The 18,118-nt window shown below is 40.0% G+C and overlaps 1 protein-coding gene across 4 annotated transcripts in view; it reads left to right on the top strand.

Moving 5' to 3' along the window:
* The first annotated feature begins 245 nt into the window (after positions 1-245).
* The window catches only part of LOC109927937 (polypeptide N-acetylgalactosaminyltransferase 11-like), a 31,009-nt gene continuing 13,136 nt past the window's right edge, over positions 246-18,118 (top strand). The window contains exons 1-9 of one of the 4 annotated variants that reach the window (XM_048600092.1): positions 246-282; positions 2,954-3,262; positions 4,007-4,130; positions 4,940-5,106; positions 5,380-5,505; positions 6,872-7,121; positions 7,362-7,479; positions 7,624-7,776; positions 9,617-9,841. In XM_048600092.1, the coding sequence (XP_048456049.1) occupies positions 2,992-3,262; positions 4,007-4,130; positions 4,940-5,106; positions 5,380-5,505; positions 6,872-7,121; positions 7,362-7,479; positions 7,624-7,776; positions 9,617-9,841 (1,434 nt within the window). In that variant the 5' untranslated portion in view covers positions 246-282; positions 2,954-2,991. The other 3 variants (XM_048600089.1, XM_048600091.1, XM_048600090.1) reach the window with 3 other exon arrangements.

Below are 18,118 nucleotides of genomic sequence, written 5' to 3'. Positions count from 1 at the left end.
CGAATGCCCCGCCCCAAGTGCCTGGCAATCACCAGTCTCTTGCCCCGCCCAGAGCGAACTGACAATCGCTTATCGAACGCCCTGCCCCGAACAACTGACAATCACCACACTGTCGCCCCGCCCCACGCGCCTATCAATCACTAACCCACACCTCTGGCCCCGCCCAGAATCGCTGACAATCACTGATCGAACGCCCCGCCCCGAGCGCAAGCAAATCATCAACCTCGTGCCCCGCCCCCAGCGACTGTCAATCGACCTCACGCCTCGGCCCTCCCAGTTCAGGTAGAATACACCAGTTTATTGACAGCTGTCTCGTCCTCACGGTGGAACAGAAAAACCCTACCGAGCCAAAGGATTGACTGGCCGGGGGTGGGGGTGTGTGGCGGGGTTGGCGGCCGCGGGCCCGGCCCCTCGTTGCTGAGGGAAGAGTGGTGAGTGGTGGCGCAAGGACGACGCTGGCGATCTCGCTGAAATGCGGTGGAATGGGGGCTCGGCGCGAGCTGGTTCGGTTGAAGCCCCGCGCTTGCGCACAAATTCCTTCGTGGTAGGTATAAAAGGCGGAGCAGGGAGCGTCCCCGGAGTCAGTGGGTACAGGTGGGTGGATGGATGGATCAGTTAAAATTGGTCCTTATGGCTCTGCGCGCTTTCACTGACTGCTTGAGGGCATGGCTCCGGCCATACATGCTTCCTGTGGTTGCTGGTGACTCCCACCCTCTCAGTGTTTGTTCTTAAGAAGATTTTGAGCATTGTTTCGAGGCATCATCATGTGGCCTTTTCTGTCTGTAGGTCTTCTGATTCTCTGTGATTGCTTTCCACGCCCACCGTGTTTTAGTTTGTTGAGGAAATTGGGGTGAATTTCAGTGTTTGTAATCAGTTGAAGTAACTCGCTAGCTCCAGGCAAGGCTTAGGAATTTAATTAAATATCATATTGTCGTATTGCTGGTTTAAGAAAAGGATTTGGGATACTTATTTTGAAGATGTCGCCCCACAATGAATGTTAATAAATACTAAAATTAGGTCTGTTTGGTAGTTAGAAACTGGTACAGATTGAAAAAGAGAAATAGAAATATGTTGATGTACAGACATTAGAGCCATCATGACTGTTCTGTGATATTTTTTTTTCCTATTTTTGAGCTACCAAAATCTCCTTGGTTGCGAGTGTGTAGTTTTTTTTTAAATACAATAATAACTAGAGAGCCATATTTTAGCTCTTTATAGCATTCATCTGAATGCTAAGAGCACGTGACACAAAGATAGGTGGAGAGACAAGATAGTGTTGATGTAGTAGGGAGGCTGGACAGATTAGGAGAGTGCCCAAGAAGTGCAGATGGTATACAATGTGTGACAGTATGAGGTTATGCACTTCTATTGGAAGAATGGAACATATTGAAACATAGACTATTTTCTAAATGGGGAAAGGCTGTGGAAATCTGAAGCACAATGGGTTTTGGGTGTCCTAGACTCTGGATTTCCTTAAGGTTCAGTTGGCAGTAAGGCAGGCAAATGCAGTGTTAGTATTCACTTTTGAGAGGGCTAGAATAGAAAAGCAATGATGTGGTGCTGAGGTTGTACAAGATTCTGGTCAGGCTGCATCTGGAATATTGTAAGCAGTTTTAAGTCCCTTTATCTCAGAAAGGATGTGCTGGTCTTGGAGGGTGTCCAAATGAGGTTCACAAGAATGATGTTAGGGATGAAAGGCTTGTTGTATGAAGAGTGGTTGAAGACTCTGGGTCTGCACTCAGAGTTTAGGAAGATGCGGGTGATCTTGCTGAAACACTCAATGAGAGGCATGGATGTAGTGAACATGGAGAAGATGCCTCTCCTACCAGTGGATACTAAGACCTGAGAGCACAGCCTCAAAATGAAGGAATGACCTTTTAGAATGGAAATTAGGAGGAATTTCTTCAGTGACAAGGTGGTGAATCTGTGGCGGCCAAGTTGTTGAGTGTATTTTAAACTGGGACAGAGTTCTTGATTGATAAAGAAATCAAGGATGATGAGGAGAAAGCAAGAAAATGGGGTTGAGGAAATATTGCCTGTGATCAAATGGTGGAACAGACTGATGGGCCAAATGGCCTAATTCTCCTCTTGAATCTTTGTCTTGTGGAATTAAGGAGAGAACAGCCAGCTGGTGGATCATTCTTACAGTTGTTATTGCAGTATTGGCACTGAGGGCAGTCAGTTTGTGCATAGAGTGTAAAGATATTCATTCAGTATTGAGATAAGTGATTATCTAATCTGCTTCATTGTTCTAAATTGAAGGGTTTGATTTTGTTCAGGATGTTGAGAACCCCATTGCTTTTGGATAGTGCCATTGGACCCTTTACATCTACATCCCCCATCTATTTTATGTTGAACCATAAACTTTCCCCATTTACAATAATGATTTGCATGTTTGTGTTAATGGTGAACGTAATGACATTTTAATAGTTTTCTGATTAAAAGGCTTGCTTTAAAAATTTTGCACTGAATTCAGATGTTTACACTTATCTAATGTGCAGCCTCCTGTAGGCTTAACTTTCCTCAATATCAGGGATATTTTTCATGACACGAGAAACCTTGGAAGCATACAGCATGGAAAAATCTTCATGTTTGTCTTGGCTTTTTTTTTCTGAAAGAGCTATTCAGAAAGTTGTCCTGTTTCCTTTTTTAATCAAAAGTACCTTCGAGATTATCCGATGCTGAATCTTTGCCCTTTATTTTCTCACAGCACTAGGGTGAGGAAGAACTTCTCCTCTTACTCGTACAAAATACTGAATTTTTGAACACCATTCCGTCTCTTCTGGTGATAGTTCTAGCATATCTTGTCTCTTTGCTTGATCAGCAAAACCTCCTCTTAAAAATCCTCCATTAAAGAGCTATTAACCAACAACTGTAGCTTTCCGCATATTTCTGTGGATGTGACCTCTGCTATTTTATGTTGAATGACCAATTTTATGTTTTATCATTTCAGAGCAAGAAGAATGGGCCTCCAACAATGCTAAGACTATCATGGGTAGTATCAGGTTCCACTATTTCTGTTATGGATGCCTTTTTTCTTCATTACTTTGGACCTTTCTCTTGTTCATCTATTTCAATCTAAATTGGGAAAAATATACTTTCAGTAATGTGCCCTTCCAGGGGAATCCAGGAGTAGTGCAGAAATTTCACCCTCCAGTAATAAACAGTCATAAATGGCTTCCTGAATTTCAGCAACACAGTACTCAGTTTATAAAACCTGTTAATAAAGAATTGAAGAAAATTGAGCTGTCTCCTGAGTTGGGTGAGTAACCTTTTTTTCTCTTGAACTGAATTCTTCAAATGTAGTGAATGTTGGTACGCTTACCCCAAAACCAACTGTTCTATAATCTGTGCAACTCTTTATCAGCCAGGACACCATGTTCTTTTTTTTTCTAAATTGAAAGATTCAGTTCTTGTTGTTATCTTCTACATTCTAACCAAATGACTTGCTGTGAAATCTGAATGTTGCTGTTTTGATGGCAAGCTAGCAAAGCTTGGTACATCTTGTTTTAAATGTTTGGACACTTTATGCCAAGTGAAGAGAATTGTGTAAAATAACCCATTTCTCTGGCTTGAAATATTTTCTGTGGAGAATAGAAACGAGTGTAGAGTGGAAAAGAGATATTGTGAGACATGGAACAACATTCAATAATTTCTAATGTTGCACAATCTCAGGCTTACACTCTTGGAATGTGCAAACTCCTTTTGGTATCAGCTTGGGATTTTGGTGACTGATCCAGGTCAAAATAAAGAAAAGCTGTGATTGTTATGTGGCACTAGAATGTATTGAGGCAAGAAGATTGTTTTGTTGTAAGGCTGAGTAGTGTTGGTCTCAACAATGCTGCATTGGTGAACTGAGCTTTATTAAAATGACTACTATTGTAAGAATTTGAAACATGTTTCAAAGTAGGATTTTTTTAAAGTTTTATTTTTGTGCTATATAACTAGTCGAGTGTTTAAGCATGCTAGAAATGAAATGTAATAATACTATTTCTCACCCTTTCAGGAAGGATTTTCAATGAAGCTGATCAGAAGATTCGGGATATGGGATACCAGAAACATGCTTTCAACATGCTCATCAGTAATCGTTTGGGTTATCATCGGGATATTCCTGATACCAGAGACCCAAAGCAAGTCCTGCCTCTTTTAAAAATATGAAATGGAGTCCTGCATTGAATTATCCGTGGTGCAAGAGAGCTTCTTTTTCCAAAATACTGACTTGGTTTGAGAAATTTGATTTAAATACAGGTGCTTTGTACATTTGAGGTTTTGGGAGTTGAGGTGGCTGGCAAAGTCATCTTGTGCTATTCTTTGTGCTTAGTGGCTAACTTGGTCATTCTAGTGAAGTTAAGGAGTAGGTCACCACTTAAAGTTGAAATTGTTGCCATTAACTCAAATTCAAGAAGTCTTCAAGACAAGTGGTTAGTGCAGAGTGGGAAATTTTATTGTTGTTGTGAACATCTTGTAAAGCTGCTGGAATTTGTTTTTCCCTTTATCGTTGCAGGTTAGAGAGACTCTGCAAAGTTACAATGGTATAGATGAACATGAGATAACACAGTATGGCATTGGAGGAACACAGCAGGCCAGGCAGCATCAGAGGAGCAGGAAAGCTGAAGACCCTTCTGAAGAAGGGTCCTGACCTGAAACGTCAACTTTCCTGCTCCTCCGATGCTGCCTGGCCTCCTGTGTTCCTCCAGCTCCATACTGTGTTATCTCTGACTCCAGCAACTGCAGTTCTTGCTATCTCATAGATGAATATAAGTTTATTTTGCTACTAAATGGATACAGAAATGTCTGGGGCTGCCTATGCGTTCTGATGTAGAATTCTATTTACATTGTTTTATGAAAAGTTAGCTACCAGTTTTATTCAACTGAACACTGCAGTGAATTCTGGGAAATTTTTAACTTTATTGTAAGCTGTCTTTCTTTTTTTTTGTAGATGTAAAGAAAAGAGCTACCCTGTCAATTTACCATCTGCTAGTGTTATTATCTGCTTTTATAATGAAGCATTATCAGCACTGCTTCGGACAGTTCACAGTATCCTGGATCGCACGCCTGCATACTTATTACATGAAATTATCCTGGTGGATGATAGGAGTGATTTCAGTATGTAAATTTTTCCTTGTTTTTTGGCTTCTAACTTTTTTTGCTTATTTCCTCTTCTATAACGAACAGATCTTTAACTTGCAATGTTATTTACTATCTAAAATGTCTGTCATATTGGTTTCTGCATATATTCTTCTAGTCTCCTAAAATCCACACTTGATTTTGTTTTTATATCTAATACCTCCTGAGCTGGTAAAAGTAGGACTTGAAGTTTGGTTAGTCTTCTTCATTAATCCCTTCCTGCCAAAATTGTTTTTGTTTTCTATTTTTCAGTTGAATTAAAAGACAAACTAGAGAAGTACATTGACAACAACCAACTTAAGAAAGTGAAGCTAATAAGGAATGTAATGCGAGAAGGACTAATACGTGGCAGAATAGTTGGGTCATCTCATGCAACAGGTATCAAACTATGCATGATCTTATTACGCTTTAGTTTTGTTCACATTGCATTCTTTACTTTTCTGGTCAAACTTCAGCGGGATGTGAAACTTTGCAGAATTTTAAAATATTTATTTTTATTTGAAGTGGACGTTTTTAGTATTTTTTACTGAATAACTTGATCAGTCTTTGTTTAGAATTTATTGCTCTTGTTGGCTTTTTTTTTTTTTTGTTACAACTGCTAATCAAAAGTTAGTCGAACTAAACTTATTTAGACATTTACTTGAAGACCTCCTGAATCAGACTACATAAGAAAGGAAAAAGTCATTCTGCTCATTTAAGTAACTCCTCCTTAAACAGTTCTACCTCTTCTACCCCTGCTGTTCAGTCATTCATCATAGCCACCAGCTATTTCTTAAATGAGATCATTAGCCACACAGATGCAAGGGGAAAAAAAAACTTGTAATGTACCTAAAGTAGCTATTCTGTGGTGAATGGTTAAGAAACCTCTACTCGCAATTAGCTTCATCTATCAAAGTGCACACCTCCTGAAGGCTGATCTAATTTATCAGCAAGCACTTAAGTTTACTGCTACCGAGGGGATACAACAACACTGCAACCTCCCTGAAAGTCCATTTGTGTTCAAATCTGGCAGTCATAGTACTGAAACATCAGTCCACACCAAAAATGCACTGAAAATCCTGAGTTGATTCCCCAGCACGTCAATCAACATGGACTCACTTGAAGGGAAAGCTGTTTGTTTGTTTGTTTTTTTTTAAATGTCAAGTAACAAATTAAAAGTCACTCTTTTAAAAACAAAAGTACACACCTTCTTTTTTTTTTAAGGGCATGATGTCCACTTTTGACATCAATGTCAAATGCCATGTTGCTAAATTCATCCACTGAACTTGTAGTTGGATCTGCTGTGCTGATGAAGGAGCAGGTTCCCGGAGAACCTGATCACTACCACTTTTCACTCCTTGTTCAGTATACCAATAATTGGTATGCAATGTGCAAGTAGAGTTTTAGTCCATGCTTGATGCCTATGATTTTCTTTTGCCTCTTTAATCTGCACACCAACAACTTAGCTTTACAGTTATCACTAGCTATGGAAATAACTTCCTACACCACAATTCTATTTTATCATAGTCAGAAATCACACAACACCAGGTTATAGCCCAACAGGTTTATTTGAAATTACAAGCTTTCGGTGCCTCCTCCATCAGGCGAAGTGGAGGGAAGTGCCTATTTACCATGGGTCAAACTACTCCATTCATCATGGTTTATCTTGAAGTATTGTTCTGAATTTGCTAATGGTTAAACTTCCTTTTTGAGTTTAGCTTGGATTTTCATAATTAACAACTTGTTTCTTTTTACCTTTTTTCAGGTGATGTACTGGTGTTCATCGATAGTCATTGTGAAGTGAATGAAATGTGGCTGCAGCCTCTCCTGATGCCAATTAAGGAAAATTACCACACTGTAGTCTGTCCACTGATTGATATCATCAATGCTGACACACTAATCTACAGTTCTTCACCAATAGTGAAAGGAGGATTTAATTGGGGGCTGCACTTCAAGTGGGATCCTGTGCCTGTGTCACTACTGAATGGACCAGAAGGAGCAACTGAACCATTCAAGTACTAATCCAGTAATATTTGCTTCACTTTTTTTTGAGGGAGGATTTATCTAAAGAAATTGAATGCAGTATAGAATTAGAAATATATAGATTACCAAATGGCAACTGCAAAACGAACTTTCGCTCACTGCTCACTAGGCCTCCAACTAGAAGAATAACTCTAGTTAGACTTAAAAATTTGGAGATTGTTGTTGCAATGTAGCACGTGGTTAGACTACGTTCTTTGCATTCCTTCATTCAGATCACCTACAATGGCAGGAGGATTGTTTGCCATGAACCGGGATTACTTCAATAAACTTGGGCAGTATGACAGTGGCATGGACATATGGGGAGGAGAAAATCTGGAAATTTCTTTCAGGGTAATTTTCCTCATTGCCTCCTAATTAAAGAATTGATTTTTTTTTTCTTTTGTCATGCAATAACTAAATCTCATGTCAAATTAACTTCATTCTTTTGTGTGTTTTTTTTAATATATGCCATTTGTTTGTTTTTTTTTGGCTCAGATTTGGATGTGTGGTGGCCAGCTGAAAATAGTTCCATGTTCTCGTGTTGGGCATATATTCCGCAAATGGCGACCATATGGTTCACCAGGAGGTGTGGATACCATGGCATACAATTCTCTGCGTCTTTCCCATGTCTGGATGGATGAATATAAGGTAAATATTTACAAGAGAAATATCTGACTTGGTTAGTCCAAATGAAAGGTATGAGAAACATTACCTGAATTGTACTCTGCAAACATTGTATGTATGAGCACCATCTTTAGCAGTAACATTTTTTTAAAAATGTTTTCTCAAGTGTCTGTAGGGAATTGATTTATCAACCCTAGAAAGTTGCTTGAATGCTTAAGCGCAAAGGTATTCAGTTAGTGAGCTGTTCTACCAGTAGCTAGCAAGGAGCAGGAGTAATGGTTGAGAGTTAAACTCCAGCATGAGGATGTTCAATTTTTGGTGTAGAAATGGCTAGCAAGGACTTGATCTGTGATGCTTCCTAGCATTTTGGACAAGCTAGATATGATGCTGCTGAAGAGAACATTAATGTTGTTGACTGTGCCAGAGGTAAGATTGAGGAAAATTTGAGATTAAGATTGCTTTTAGAATTGACAGACTACCACAAATTGAGCAGGTCTTGAACTGGAGCTAGGTGTCATCAGTATTCTGACTGTCCTTGTTAATAATGACATTGACCTGCACTGTAAGTGGAACAAGCTAAAGTAAGGTTCCTGAAGTCTTAAGGTAATGGTGTGGAGACTGTTTTTCCCCTTGTTTTTTTTTTTTTTAAAAAACCTTTTTTTCTTTTTTGTTTCGCTTTGCTCAGCATGCTGACAAGTACGAGATGCTTTTAATAAGCAGTGTACATAACTGGATTTTTGAACTGAAGCCCATGTGCCATTGTAGCCATGTTGCCATGTTGCTAATGGAATTGGGTAGTAAAGGTAGTAGATTGTAAACTTCTGTTCAATTTTGAGTTCATTCCTAGTTTTGAATTTGCAGCAAAACTATTTTCATGAATATGCAGTGTGTGTAAAACTTACATTTTTGCAACCAAGGGGAAGCAGGGATGAATTAAGATTGGGTTCTCCACCTCACCCCAAGCCTCAAAAGACCCTTGGGCCGATCGAGTCTGCACTGACATAACTACCACTAAAAGTGCGCTAATCCTAATTTCCTGCACTTGTCCCATATGTTTGAATGTTATGATATTTGATGTACTCATCCAAAAATTCTTTAAAGGTTGTAAGGTTTCCAGCCTCCACTGCCTTCCCAGGCAGTGCATTACAGATTCTCACCAGCTGAGTGAAAAATTTTTTTTATTTTCTTTTCCCTTTTAATTTTCTTTTCCAGAACTGAAGTTCACCTTCTTTTAGTTTCATTTTGTAATTGCTGGGGTGGAATCTAAGATTTCTGCTTAAAATGTGGCTGAATTTTTTTAATGAGACTATCTGCTCTGTTTCCTTGGCTTGTGTATGTGATGGCTTAGAATTTTTGCATTATATTGTCATCTTTCCCATACATACTGAAATGTACACTGTATCCCTGTAACAAGTTTAGGCCCGAAACATCAGCCTTCCTGCTCCTATGATACTGCTTGGCCTGCTGTGTTCATCCAGCTCTGCACCTTGTGGGCAATTGATCTTCGTTTATCTTTTTTAATGTAGATTAATGTTAATAGTACTAAAGCCTGATAGCTGCTGGTGAGATGTTAACTGAAGCTTCTAGATTTGAAGGAAGCTAGCAGTTTTGGCTGGTTCTTGACTTGTTTTAAATATAGGTGCTTGACTGAGATCAAATGGAAATTCAATTTTTAATGTAATTCTTTATTGCAAACTTTAATTTCAAATAAAATAAGTTTCATTGTAGCTCCTGTTGGAGGGGCTGTGAAGTGAACTGAAAGGACACTGTCTGGATACAAACATCTGCTCTGGAATTTTTTTTTGTTTTAACTTGGCTTAATTTTACTTTTGCTCCCTTCTGAAATGTAGAAATTCTTTTTCAGGAACAATACTTATCCTTAAGACCTGACCTGAGGAAACAAAGTTATGGTGACATTAGTGAGCGTTTGGAACTGAGAAAGAAACTGAACTGTACCTCTTTCAAGTGGTATCTGGACAATGTATATCCAGAGATGAAAGCTAATGGACTAAATGAAAAAGCCAGAATACAACAGCCACTCTTTATTAACAAAAGTCCCAAACGGTCTAAAATACTACAGCGGGGAAGGGTAAGATTCAATAGACCTCATTTGATTTACAAATAAAACTTGTGACGTTTCAGACACTCTCCTCTTACCCATGATATATTCCAGTGTATTTTCTGCAGAATCTGATGTAACTGGGGAAATGGGGACAAGATCCAGAATGTTCAACTTTTTAAAGTTTGGTTGCTAGCTCAGTGTGAGCTGCTCACTCCACTTTTTTTTTTTTGTACAGTCTTTCTTTTTATATCCTTGGTGATTTCAAAAATGGTTATGTTAAACTAGTCAGACTCAAGATTTCAATTTCCTTTTTAAGCAAGCAACCAAACTGGAAAACACAAGGCCTGTAGATTCCTGGGTCTTACCATTCCCTTCTGCCTTCTTGATGGATCTTCACCTGCTTCTCGCTCAAGGCTTGGCTGCTGTGCTTGCTGATTGGTAAATTTATTACCGTTTTTGCTTTGTCTTTGTCTTCGCATTTGAACTAACACAAACTCCAGCACACAATGTCCATGTCAAAACCATAACAGAATCTGTAGGGATATTAGAAGGAGAATAATAATATTTCAATAACGGGTATACCTGAGCCCTCATCAATAACAATGAATAACGGTTATGCCTAAACTATATGTAATGAAGGCTTACCAAGGAGGTCAGTGTCAAGTATTGCTAAGAGCTCGGATGTATTTAACCTTACCCAATTGAACATTGCACAACCAGAGTGTTCATGCTACACTGGGAGATTAGAATTCTGGCATAAGGTACAGTTTATAGCCCTTCCACTTGAAGAAAAGGAACCATTGCACAGACCCCACATCTTTGCATACTTAACAGTTTGAATGTGGCAACTGTGAAGTGTTGTCTTCCAGTGACAGCTGTGGAATGTTTTCAGAAGTGTTTGCCTGATTATGTGTGCTTAGTTGATATGAGGAGGCCATCAGTGTGGACAATAAAATGGTAATAATTGCTTTAGGCCATTATTTCTAAGATTGCTCTTAGACAATGGAGGAACCTGGTAATAAAATGCAATTTGATGTCAGATGGATGGCATTACTAAATAATTAATGAAATTGTTTGAATTGCAGCCTGGGCTTGGAGCAATTTCATTCCATTCTTAAGGGGTGGTGGAGGAAACCGTGACTTCTACATGTGGTGGCAGCCACTTGTGTCTTTTTTGGGTCAAAAATGGCAAGGCTTCAATTTCCTGTTCATGAATTGAATTGTAGGCTCTGCCTCAGACGACAAGATTTGATTTTATCGCCCTATTTCTTTCTTTCCCTCCCTTCGTCAGAATTTCCATATCCTTTATTGCCCCAGAACGCACCCCATGTACAGGCCAGAGTATCAGGTTTCAAAGATCACTGTTCCTCGAGCTCCCCCTGTATGGTCTGTGAAATCCAATCCTTGAATTACCTCTTCCTTTTTTTTGTTTTTTGTGGTTTTTTTTTCTTTTGTAGACATTTCCCCTCAGAAACCCCAATCCAATGAACCCATCCTGCATGTGACTTGCTGTTTCGTTTCTCCCTCTCCCACTTCCATGTACCATCTTACATGAGAATAACTCTGACTGAGTATGGCTCGTAACCCAGGCAGATGTCTCGACAGCAGCCCAACTGACCTAGGCATAAGCGGGCCTGATTGCAGTTGACCTGCATGACACAGTGGTCCAATCTCTGAATTGTAAGGCTGCAGGTCTCCAGACACTAGTAGGACCAAGAGCCTGACTGTAGCCAACTCTTAGCTTGGAATCAGATGAGTCCATTGATTCACTGTCATTCTTGTTATCCCACAAAGGACCGCTTTCCTTGGTTTTCAACCATAGTAATTTGGTTTTCACAGAATCCTTTTATACTGTGGAAACAAGCCATTTTGACCCAACAAGTCCACACTGATTCTCTGAAGAGAGCATCCCACCCAGACTCTCGCCCTACCCTATCCCCATAACCCTGTGTTTCCCATGGTTAATCCACCTACCCTGCACATCCTGGTCACTGAGCAATTTAGCATGGCCAATCCACCTAACCTGTGTAATTTTGGACTCTGGGAGGAAACTTGTGCAGACACAAGGAGAATGTGTAACCTCCACAGTCACTCGAGGCTGGAATTGAGCCTGGGTCCCTGGCACTGTTAGCACTGCTGCCCCAGCAATAAGCCACCGAGCCATGGTTGAAGCAATGCAGTGTGTTTACAGAGTAGCTGCTGGCAGTATGCTACGGTTGGACATTGCCATTGTGTAGTATCGTACAGCAATTTATGTCCAATCCATTGATTCACTGACAAGCTACCTGCCTTCAAGTGAGCACTAAGAAATGAAGCTAACAGACATAAGATACATCCTGATGTGTCCTCCTGTACACAGTGATATGACAGCTCACAAGTTGTGGGTGTCCCTGAGTTCCTAAGCCGAGTAGTCTGACAGCAGGCATTATGTAGTGAGCATGCTGGTTTGTCCATTGTTAGTACACAAGGATGCTGTGGTGAAGTCTGGGTCAAGCAGTTGGTGAGTTGCAGCCATCAGATACTTGCTCTGATTTATAAGTTGAACAAGTTTTATGGACAGATGGGGGAATCCTCTACTGAATGCCAATAAAGTTTGCATTTTAAAGTTAAGGAAAATCTTTTTTTGTTTTTTTTTTCTTGACGTTGAAGTTTTTTTCTTTGTCCTGTTTTGTTTTCTCATTTTCTCACCATTATCCATACCAAGTGGAAAATTTCAGCATTGGTTCAGTTTTTCCTGACCTGAGGTTTTTCTGATATCTGTATTCTGTACTGTCTTTGATTATCTCATCTATTGGATAATATTGTTCCTATTTTATAAGGTACTTGTGAAAACACTGGCTTAAGCATGTGTAACTTTTCAGAACATTTTACTTGGGACTGAAATGTTTACTTGTGTTTTGTTTTTTTTTTATTTTTATTTGTTTTTTTTTTTTAAGATTTCTATCCAGACCTGCGTTTTATTTTCTCCCAGCTCCTTCACTCTCTGCTTCCCCCACCCCCCAATTCAGTTAAAGATGTATCATTCCAGAATTGTCTACAGCAGAATGCTAATGAATGTTTGTTTGTTTTTGTTTTGGTTTTTTTGATTTAGATTAATATCACAACATACTGGGTCAATTATGATTTGAGACCAAGATGGTTTGCTAGAAGGTGGATGTCTAGTTTTTGATTCTTAGCTTGTTGAGGGAATGGTATTAATAACCACTTTTTTTTATTAAAGTTCTGTTGGTCCTGTGTGTGAACTGTTTATTAATGTGAAGGCTTCTCCACCTCCTCTTGTGCCTTCATCCTCCCCTTTTTTAATTAGACATCATCATTTGAATAATACTTTTTTTTTTCCTCTTCTCAGTGATATTTAGTTACAATGAAATCAAATGTATAGTAATTCTTGGTTAGAGACAAAATGTAGATGTTGGTATCCAACAGGAGGAAGTCCTGAAGAAGGGTAATACCCAAAACATTGACTCCTTTTTTTTCAGATGTTGCCTGGCCTGCTATGTTCTTCCAGCCTCCTGTTTGACTATATAATAATTCTGATTTACAGCAGCAGAGGTACCCAAGTACCCACTCAAACAAATCTCCAGTAAGCATGGACATATCTCCTAAAATACTTTAAAATACTGGCCAATAAAGAGAATTGTCATTCTTTTAAACTTAAAAGCTGCCTGTGTCCAGTTGCTGGTTAAACTGTAATTTGAAGCACTTATTTGACATGCTTTCAACTTGAGTATTCATTTTGGAGCTGCCCCTCGCAGGAGACCATCCTTCTGGAGTAGTACTAAGCACTAGGTTCAGTTGTAAGTGGAAGAGAGACTGAAAAGCAAACAAGGTGAAATTCCTTACTCTTTCTTCCTTGCATTAAATTAAAAGTAATAAAACTATCTTTACCCAGGCTAACTAGTGGTCAGCACTGCTGCTGTCCAGAACTAGTTTGATTCCAGTCCCGTGACAGTCTGTCTGTTCTCCCTTGGCCTCCAGGTGTGCAGGTTAGGTAGCTTGCAGAGCACTTTGCCATGCTTTTTAGAAAAAGCAAGACATGTCCTGAGCTGTGTAGGTTAGGTGGGTTAGCCATAGTTTTAAAAACCTCATGTGGGGTTATGGGGGAAGGGGAGCTCTTTGGAGGGTTGGTGCAGAGCCGAATGCCCTCTCCTTGAACAGTAGGGATTCCTTGATTCACTTTTAGGTTACAAGCCATCTTGGTTTATAATAGAGACAGCAGATGAATTTTAGGTTCAGCTAGATTGCTGTATAGATATCTGCAGTTACTCTTTCTTGTTGGACAACCTTCCTGAATAGGAATTCCTATAACTCTGACTAGAGGGGTGTACTTATCCATGAACTGCTCAGTGTTAATGCCACCAAAAATGGTCCATTTGTTTTGTTTTATCACTTGCCTTGAGGTTTTCTTCAATAAGTTCAAACATTTTAAAAAAAAAAAAACAGAAACACACTTTTTTATGCTTTAAACATATAGAAAACCAGTTAATTATCAAGTTAACAAGGTGTAGAGCTGGATGAACATAGCAGGCCAAGCAGCATCAGCGGAGCAGGAAAGCTGACACTTCGGGTCGAGACCCTTCAGAAATTCCGACCCGACACGTCAGCTTGCCTGCTGTGTTTGTCCAGCTCTACACCTTGTTATCTCAGATTCTCCAGCAGCGGCAGTTCCTACTATCTCTGTAATTATCAAGTTGCTATGCTGACTTAACTACATTTCCCTACCCCCTTAATCCTAACACATTCTCACACCCTTTTATATAGAGACAAGGTGAGACACATCACTGCACAGATGTCCAAATTAAAAGGATAGAATATCTTGCCGTTTCATCTGTTCCTTATCAATGAGATCACATTGCTGTCAGCCAGAAAGCAATGGAAAATCAGTTTGGGTAGTGAGTCAGTTAACAGTTTGGCTTTCAGCATGTGAGGAGATCAGCTATTAATTCCTGGAACTGAGAATTAACTGTCAGAGCAAGATAACATTACTTGCTTCCAGAATTCAGTGGTGGGGAAGCTGCTGGAGAAGATACTAAGGGATAGGATCGATTTACACTTACATTTGCCTATCACTGATAGGCAGCATGGTTTTGTGCAGGGAAGGTCATGTCTTACCAACTTGATAGAATTCTTTGAGGAAGTGATAGAGTTGATAGTCGAGGGAAGGGCTGTAGATGTCATATACATGGACTTCAGTAAGGTATTTGATAAGGTTCCCCATGGTAGGCGGATGGAGAAAGTGAAGTCGCATGGTGTCCAGCGTGTACTAGCTAGATGGATAGAGAACTGGCTGGGCACCAGGAGACAGGAGAGTTGTAGTGGAAGGGAGTTTCTCAAAATGGAGAACTGTGACCAGTGGTGTTCTACAGGGATCCATGTTGGGACCACTGTTGTTTGTGATATACATAAATGACCTGGAGGAAGGTATAGATGGTCTGATTAGCAAGTTTGCAGATGACACTAAGATTGGTGGAGTAGTAGATAGTGAAGGGGACTGTCGGAGAATGCAGCAGAATATAGATAGATTGGAGAGTTGGGCGGAGAAATGGCAGATAGAGTTCAATCCAGGCAAATGCGAGGTGATGCATTTTGGAAGATCCAATTCAAGAGCGAACTATACGGTAAATGGAAAAGCCCTGGGGGAAATTGATGCACAGAGAGATCTGGGTGTTCAGGTCCATTGTACCCTGAAGGTGGTAACGCAGGTGGATAGAGTGGTCAAGAAGGCATACAGCGTGCTTTCATTCATCGGACGGGGTATTGAGTACAAGAGTTGGCAGGTCATGTTACAGTTGTATAGGCCTTTGGTTCGACCACATTTGGAATACTGCGTACAGTCCTGGTCGCCACATTACCGAAAGGATGTGGATGCTTTGGAGAGGGTGCAGAGGAGGTTCACCAGGATGTTGCCCGGTATGGAGGGTGCTAGCTATGAAGAGAGGTTGAGTAGATTAGGATTATTTATATTAGAAAGTCTGAGGTTGAGGGGGGACCTGATTGAGGTCTACAAAATCATGAGCGGTATAGACAGGGTGGATAGCAAGAAGCTTTTTCCCAGAGTGGGGGACTCCATTACTAGAGGTCACGATTTCAAGGTGAGAGGGGAAAAGCTCTTTACGCAGAGGGTGGTGGGTGCCTGGAACACGTTGCCAGTGGAGGTGGTAGAGGCGGGCACAATAGCGTCATTTAAGATGTATCTAGACAGATACATGAATGGGCAGGAAGCAGAGGGATACAGATCCTTGGAAAATAGGTGACCGGTTTAGATAGAGGATCTGGCTCGGCGCAGGCTTGGAGGGCCGAAGGGCCTGTTCCTGTGCTGTAATTTTCTTTGTTCTTATAACAGTCTGTGCAAAACCAAAAACCAGAAACCAGATCTAATAGTTGCTACGCAACCTTTATCACTCACCTCCTTCCAAAGCAGGCTCTGTCTAGTAATTAAAGTCATTAAAAACCTTTTCTCCTGAAGTCTCTTGGCTTTTTGTAAATTGCAGACAATCCTCAGCTCTTTTGACTGTCATGTTTCCAAAAGTCATAGTAAGTCATTTGCAGCCGAGGAATGGTCCAAATTTTCAAGTTTCCACGTCTCATAATACACAAACATATGTATGTGTTCCTAACAGCGTTCCACACATTATAATACTCAACAGATCAGGCAGCATCTGCAAAGATGAACTGAGTTTAAAAACTTATATTAAACCCTCCCAAAAAAAAAGTGTCATTCAGGTACAGAAGTGATGGATAGGTGGAGGCATTCAATTTTTTTTTCTCTGGCTGAAGACATTTGATATGGCCATTTGTTTGTTGAAAGCAGCAAGGGCATCAATTGTTTAGAAGTCACAATAACACATTCAGCCAACATTCTGTATGGTTTGTTCATCTTCAGAAGATAACCATTAAAACATTGATAGCATGATGCAAAATTAAACCCATTTTAAGCCACGTGTGCTAGAACCCTGCTTTTATTTTCACATACATTTGATGTCTTGGACTTGGGGGCACACAATCCAAACAAAACGTGGAATTATAGTAAATGTTAAAGTTAGCAGTAGCCTCTACGAGGACACAGTCAGACTGGTAGAATGGGTGGATAGGGTACAGATGAATGAAAAGATGGTGCAAACTGATTCCTTTGCTTTTAAAAGAAAATGTCTTAATATTTTGAGGAGGGAAAACAGCCAGGAAATAGAACTAACTGGGTTGTTCTTTGAAACAGCTTGCCCTCACGTATCACCCCATTAACCTCCAGATGCAACGCATCATTCTCCGCCACCTGCAGTCTGACTCCAAAAAAAACTTGTTATCTATGGACAGATTTGTTCACTTGTTTTATACTCTCCATGATGTGTATATGTTCAGGGGGAGGTGATGGCCTTGTGGTATTATTGCTGCACTGTTAATCCAGAGAACCAGATAATGTTCGAATCCTGCCACAGCGGATGGTGGAATTTGAACTTAATAAATATCTTGAATTAAGAGTCTGATAATGACCGTGAATCCATTGTTGATTGTTGGGAAAAACCCATCGGGCTCACTAATGTCCTTAGGGAAGGAAACTGCTGTCCTTAATTGGTCTGGCCTACATGTGACTCCAGACCCACCGCAATGTGGTTGACTCTTAACTGCCCTCTGGGCAATAAATGCTGCCGAGCCAGTGACGCCCTCATCCTATGAATGAGTAAAGAAAAAAGAACATAAAAAATGTTCTAATTGAAGAAAAAAATGAACAAGCTGAAGTTCTAGAACTTCAGGGAGCACCCAACTAGAGATGGACAGTATCCCATTAACACTTAAAGTTGTGCTGTTGTCAGGAAGAACTCCAGGTTTAGAAATTAAATTGTTTGCATTAACGTCAGGGTTCCAAGGGAACTTGATGATTTACATCTATGAAGTTACCCAGTCTATACATCACATAATTCTATGTTTGCCTATTGAACCTAAACCTTTTGAAGACAAAAATCCTGTGAAATGTGCTGTAAGTCTTTACAATGCTATGATCTAGATATCTTGCCATCATTAATTTTTGCCCACCAACACCCAGATGAATTTCGTTAACTGTTGTTCAAAATTACACTGCTAGCATACTTCAGAATCTGTCCCCTGAGCAAACACTTTTATTGCAGTTTCTGACCCTGTCATGTCTAAAAGATAGAATGCAGAAATAAGACGTGTTATTTTTCTTTTGTGCCTTGGAGGTGTTATCAAAACTGATATACTGCTCATCAGGCTCTTCATTAAGTAAGTAATAAAATTTCATCCCTTTTGTTTATGATGTCCTTTTTCTGACAAACAAATTTTCATGTTATT

The sequence above is a fragment of the Rhincodon typus genome, chromosome 8 (assembly GCF_021869965.1).
Source record: "Rhincodon typus isolate 14 chromosome 8, sRhiTyp1.1, whole genome shotgun sequence".
Taxonomy (NCBI): Eukaryota; Metazoa; Chordata; class Chondrichthyes; order Orectolobiformes; family Rhincodontidae; genus Rhincodon; species Rhincodon typus.
Note: the sequence above shows the minus strand (reverse complement) of the source record. Positions and strands in the feature narration are given on the sequence as shown.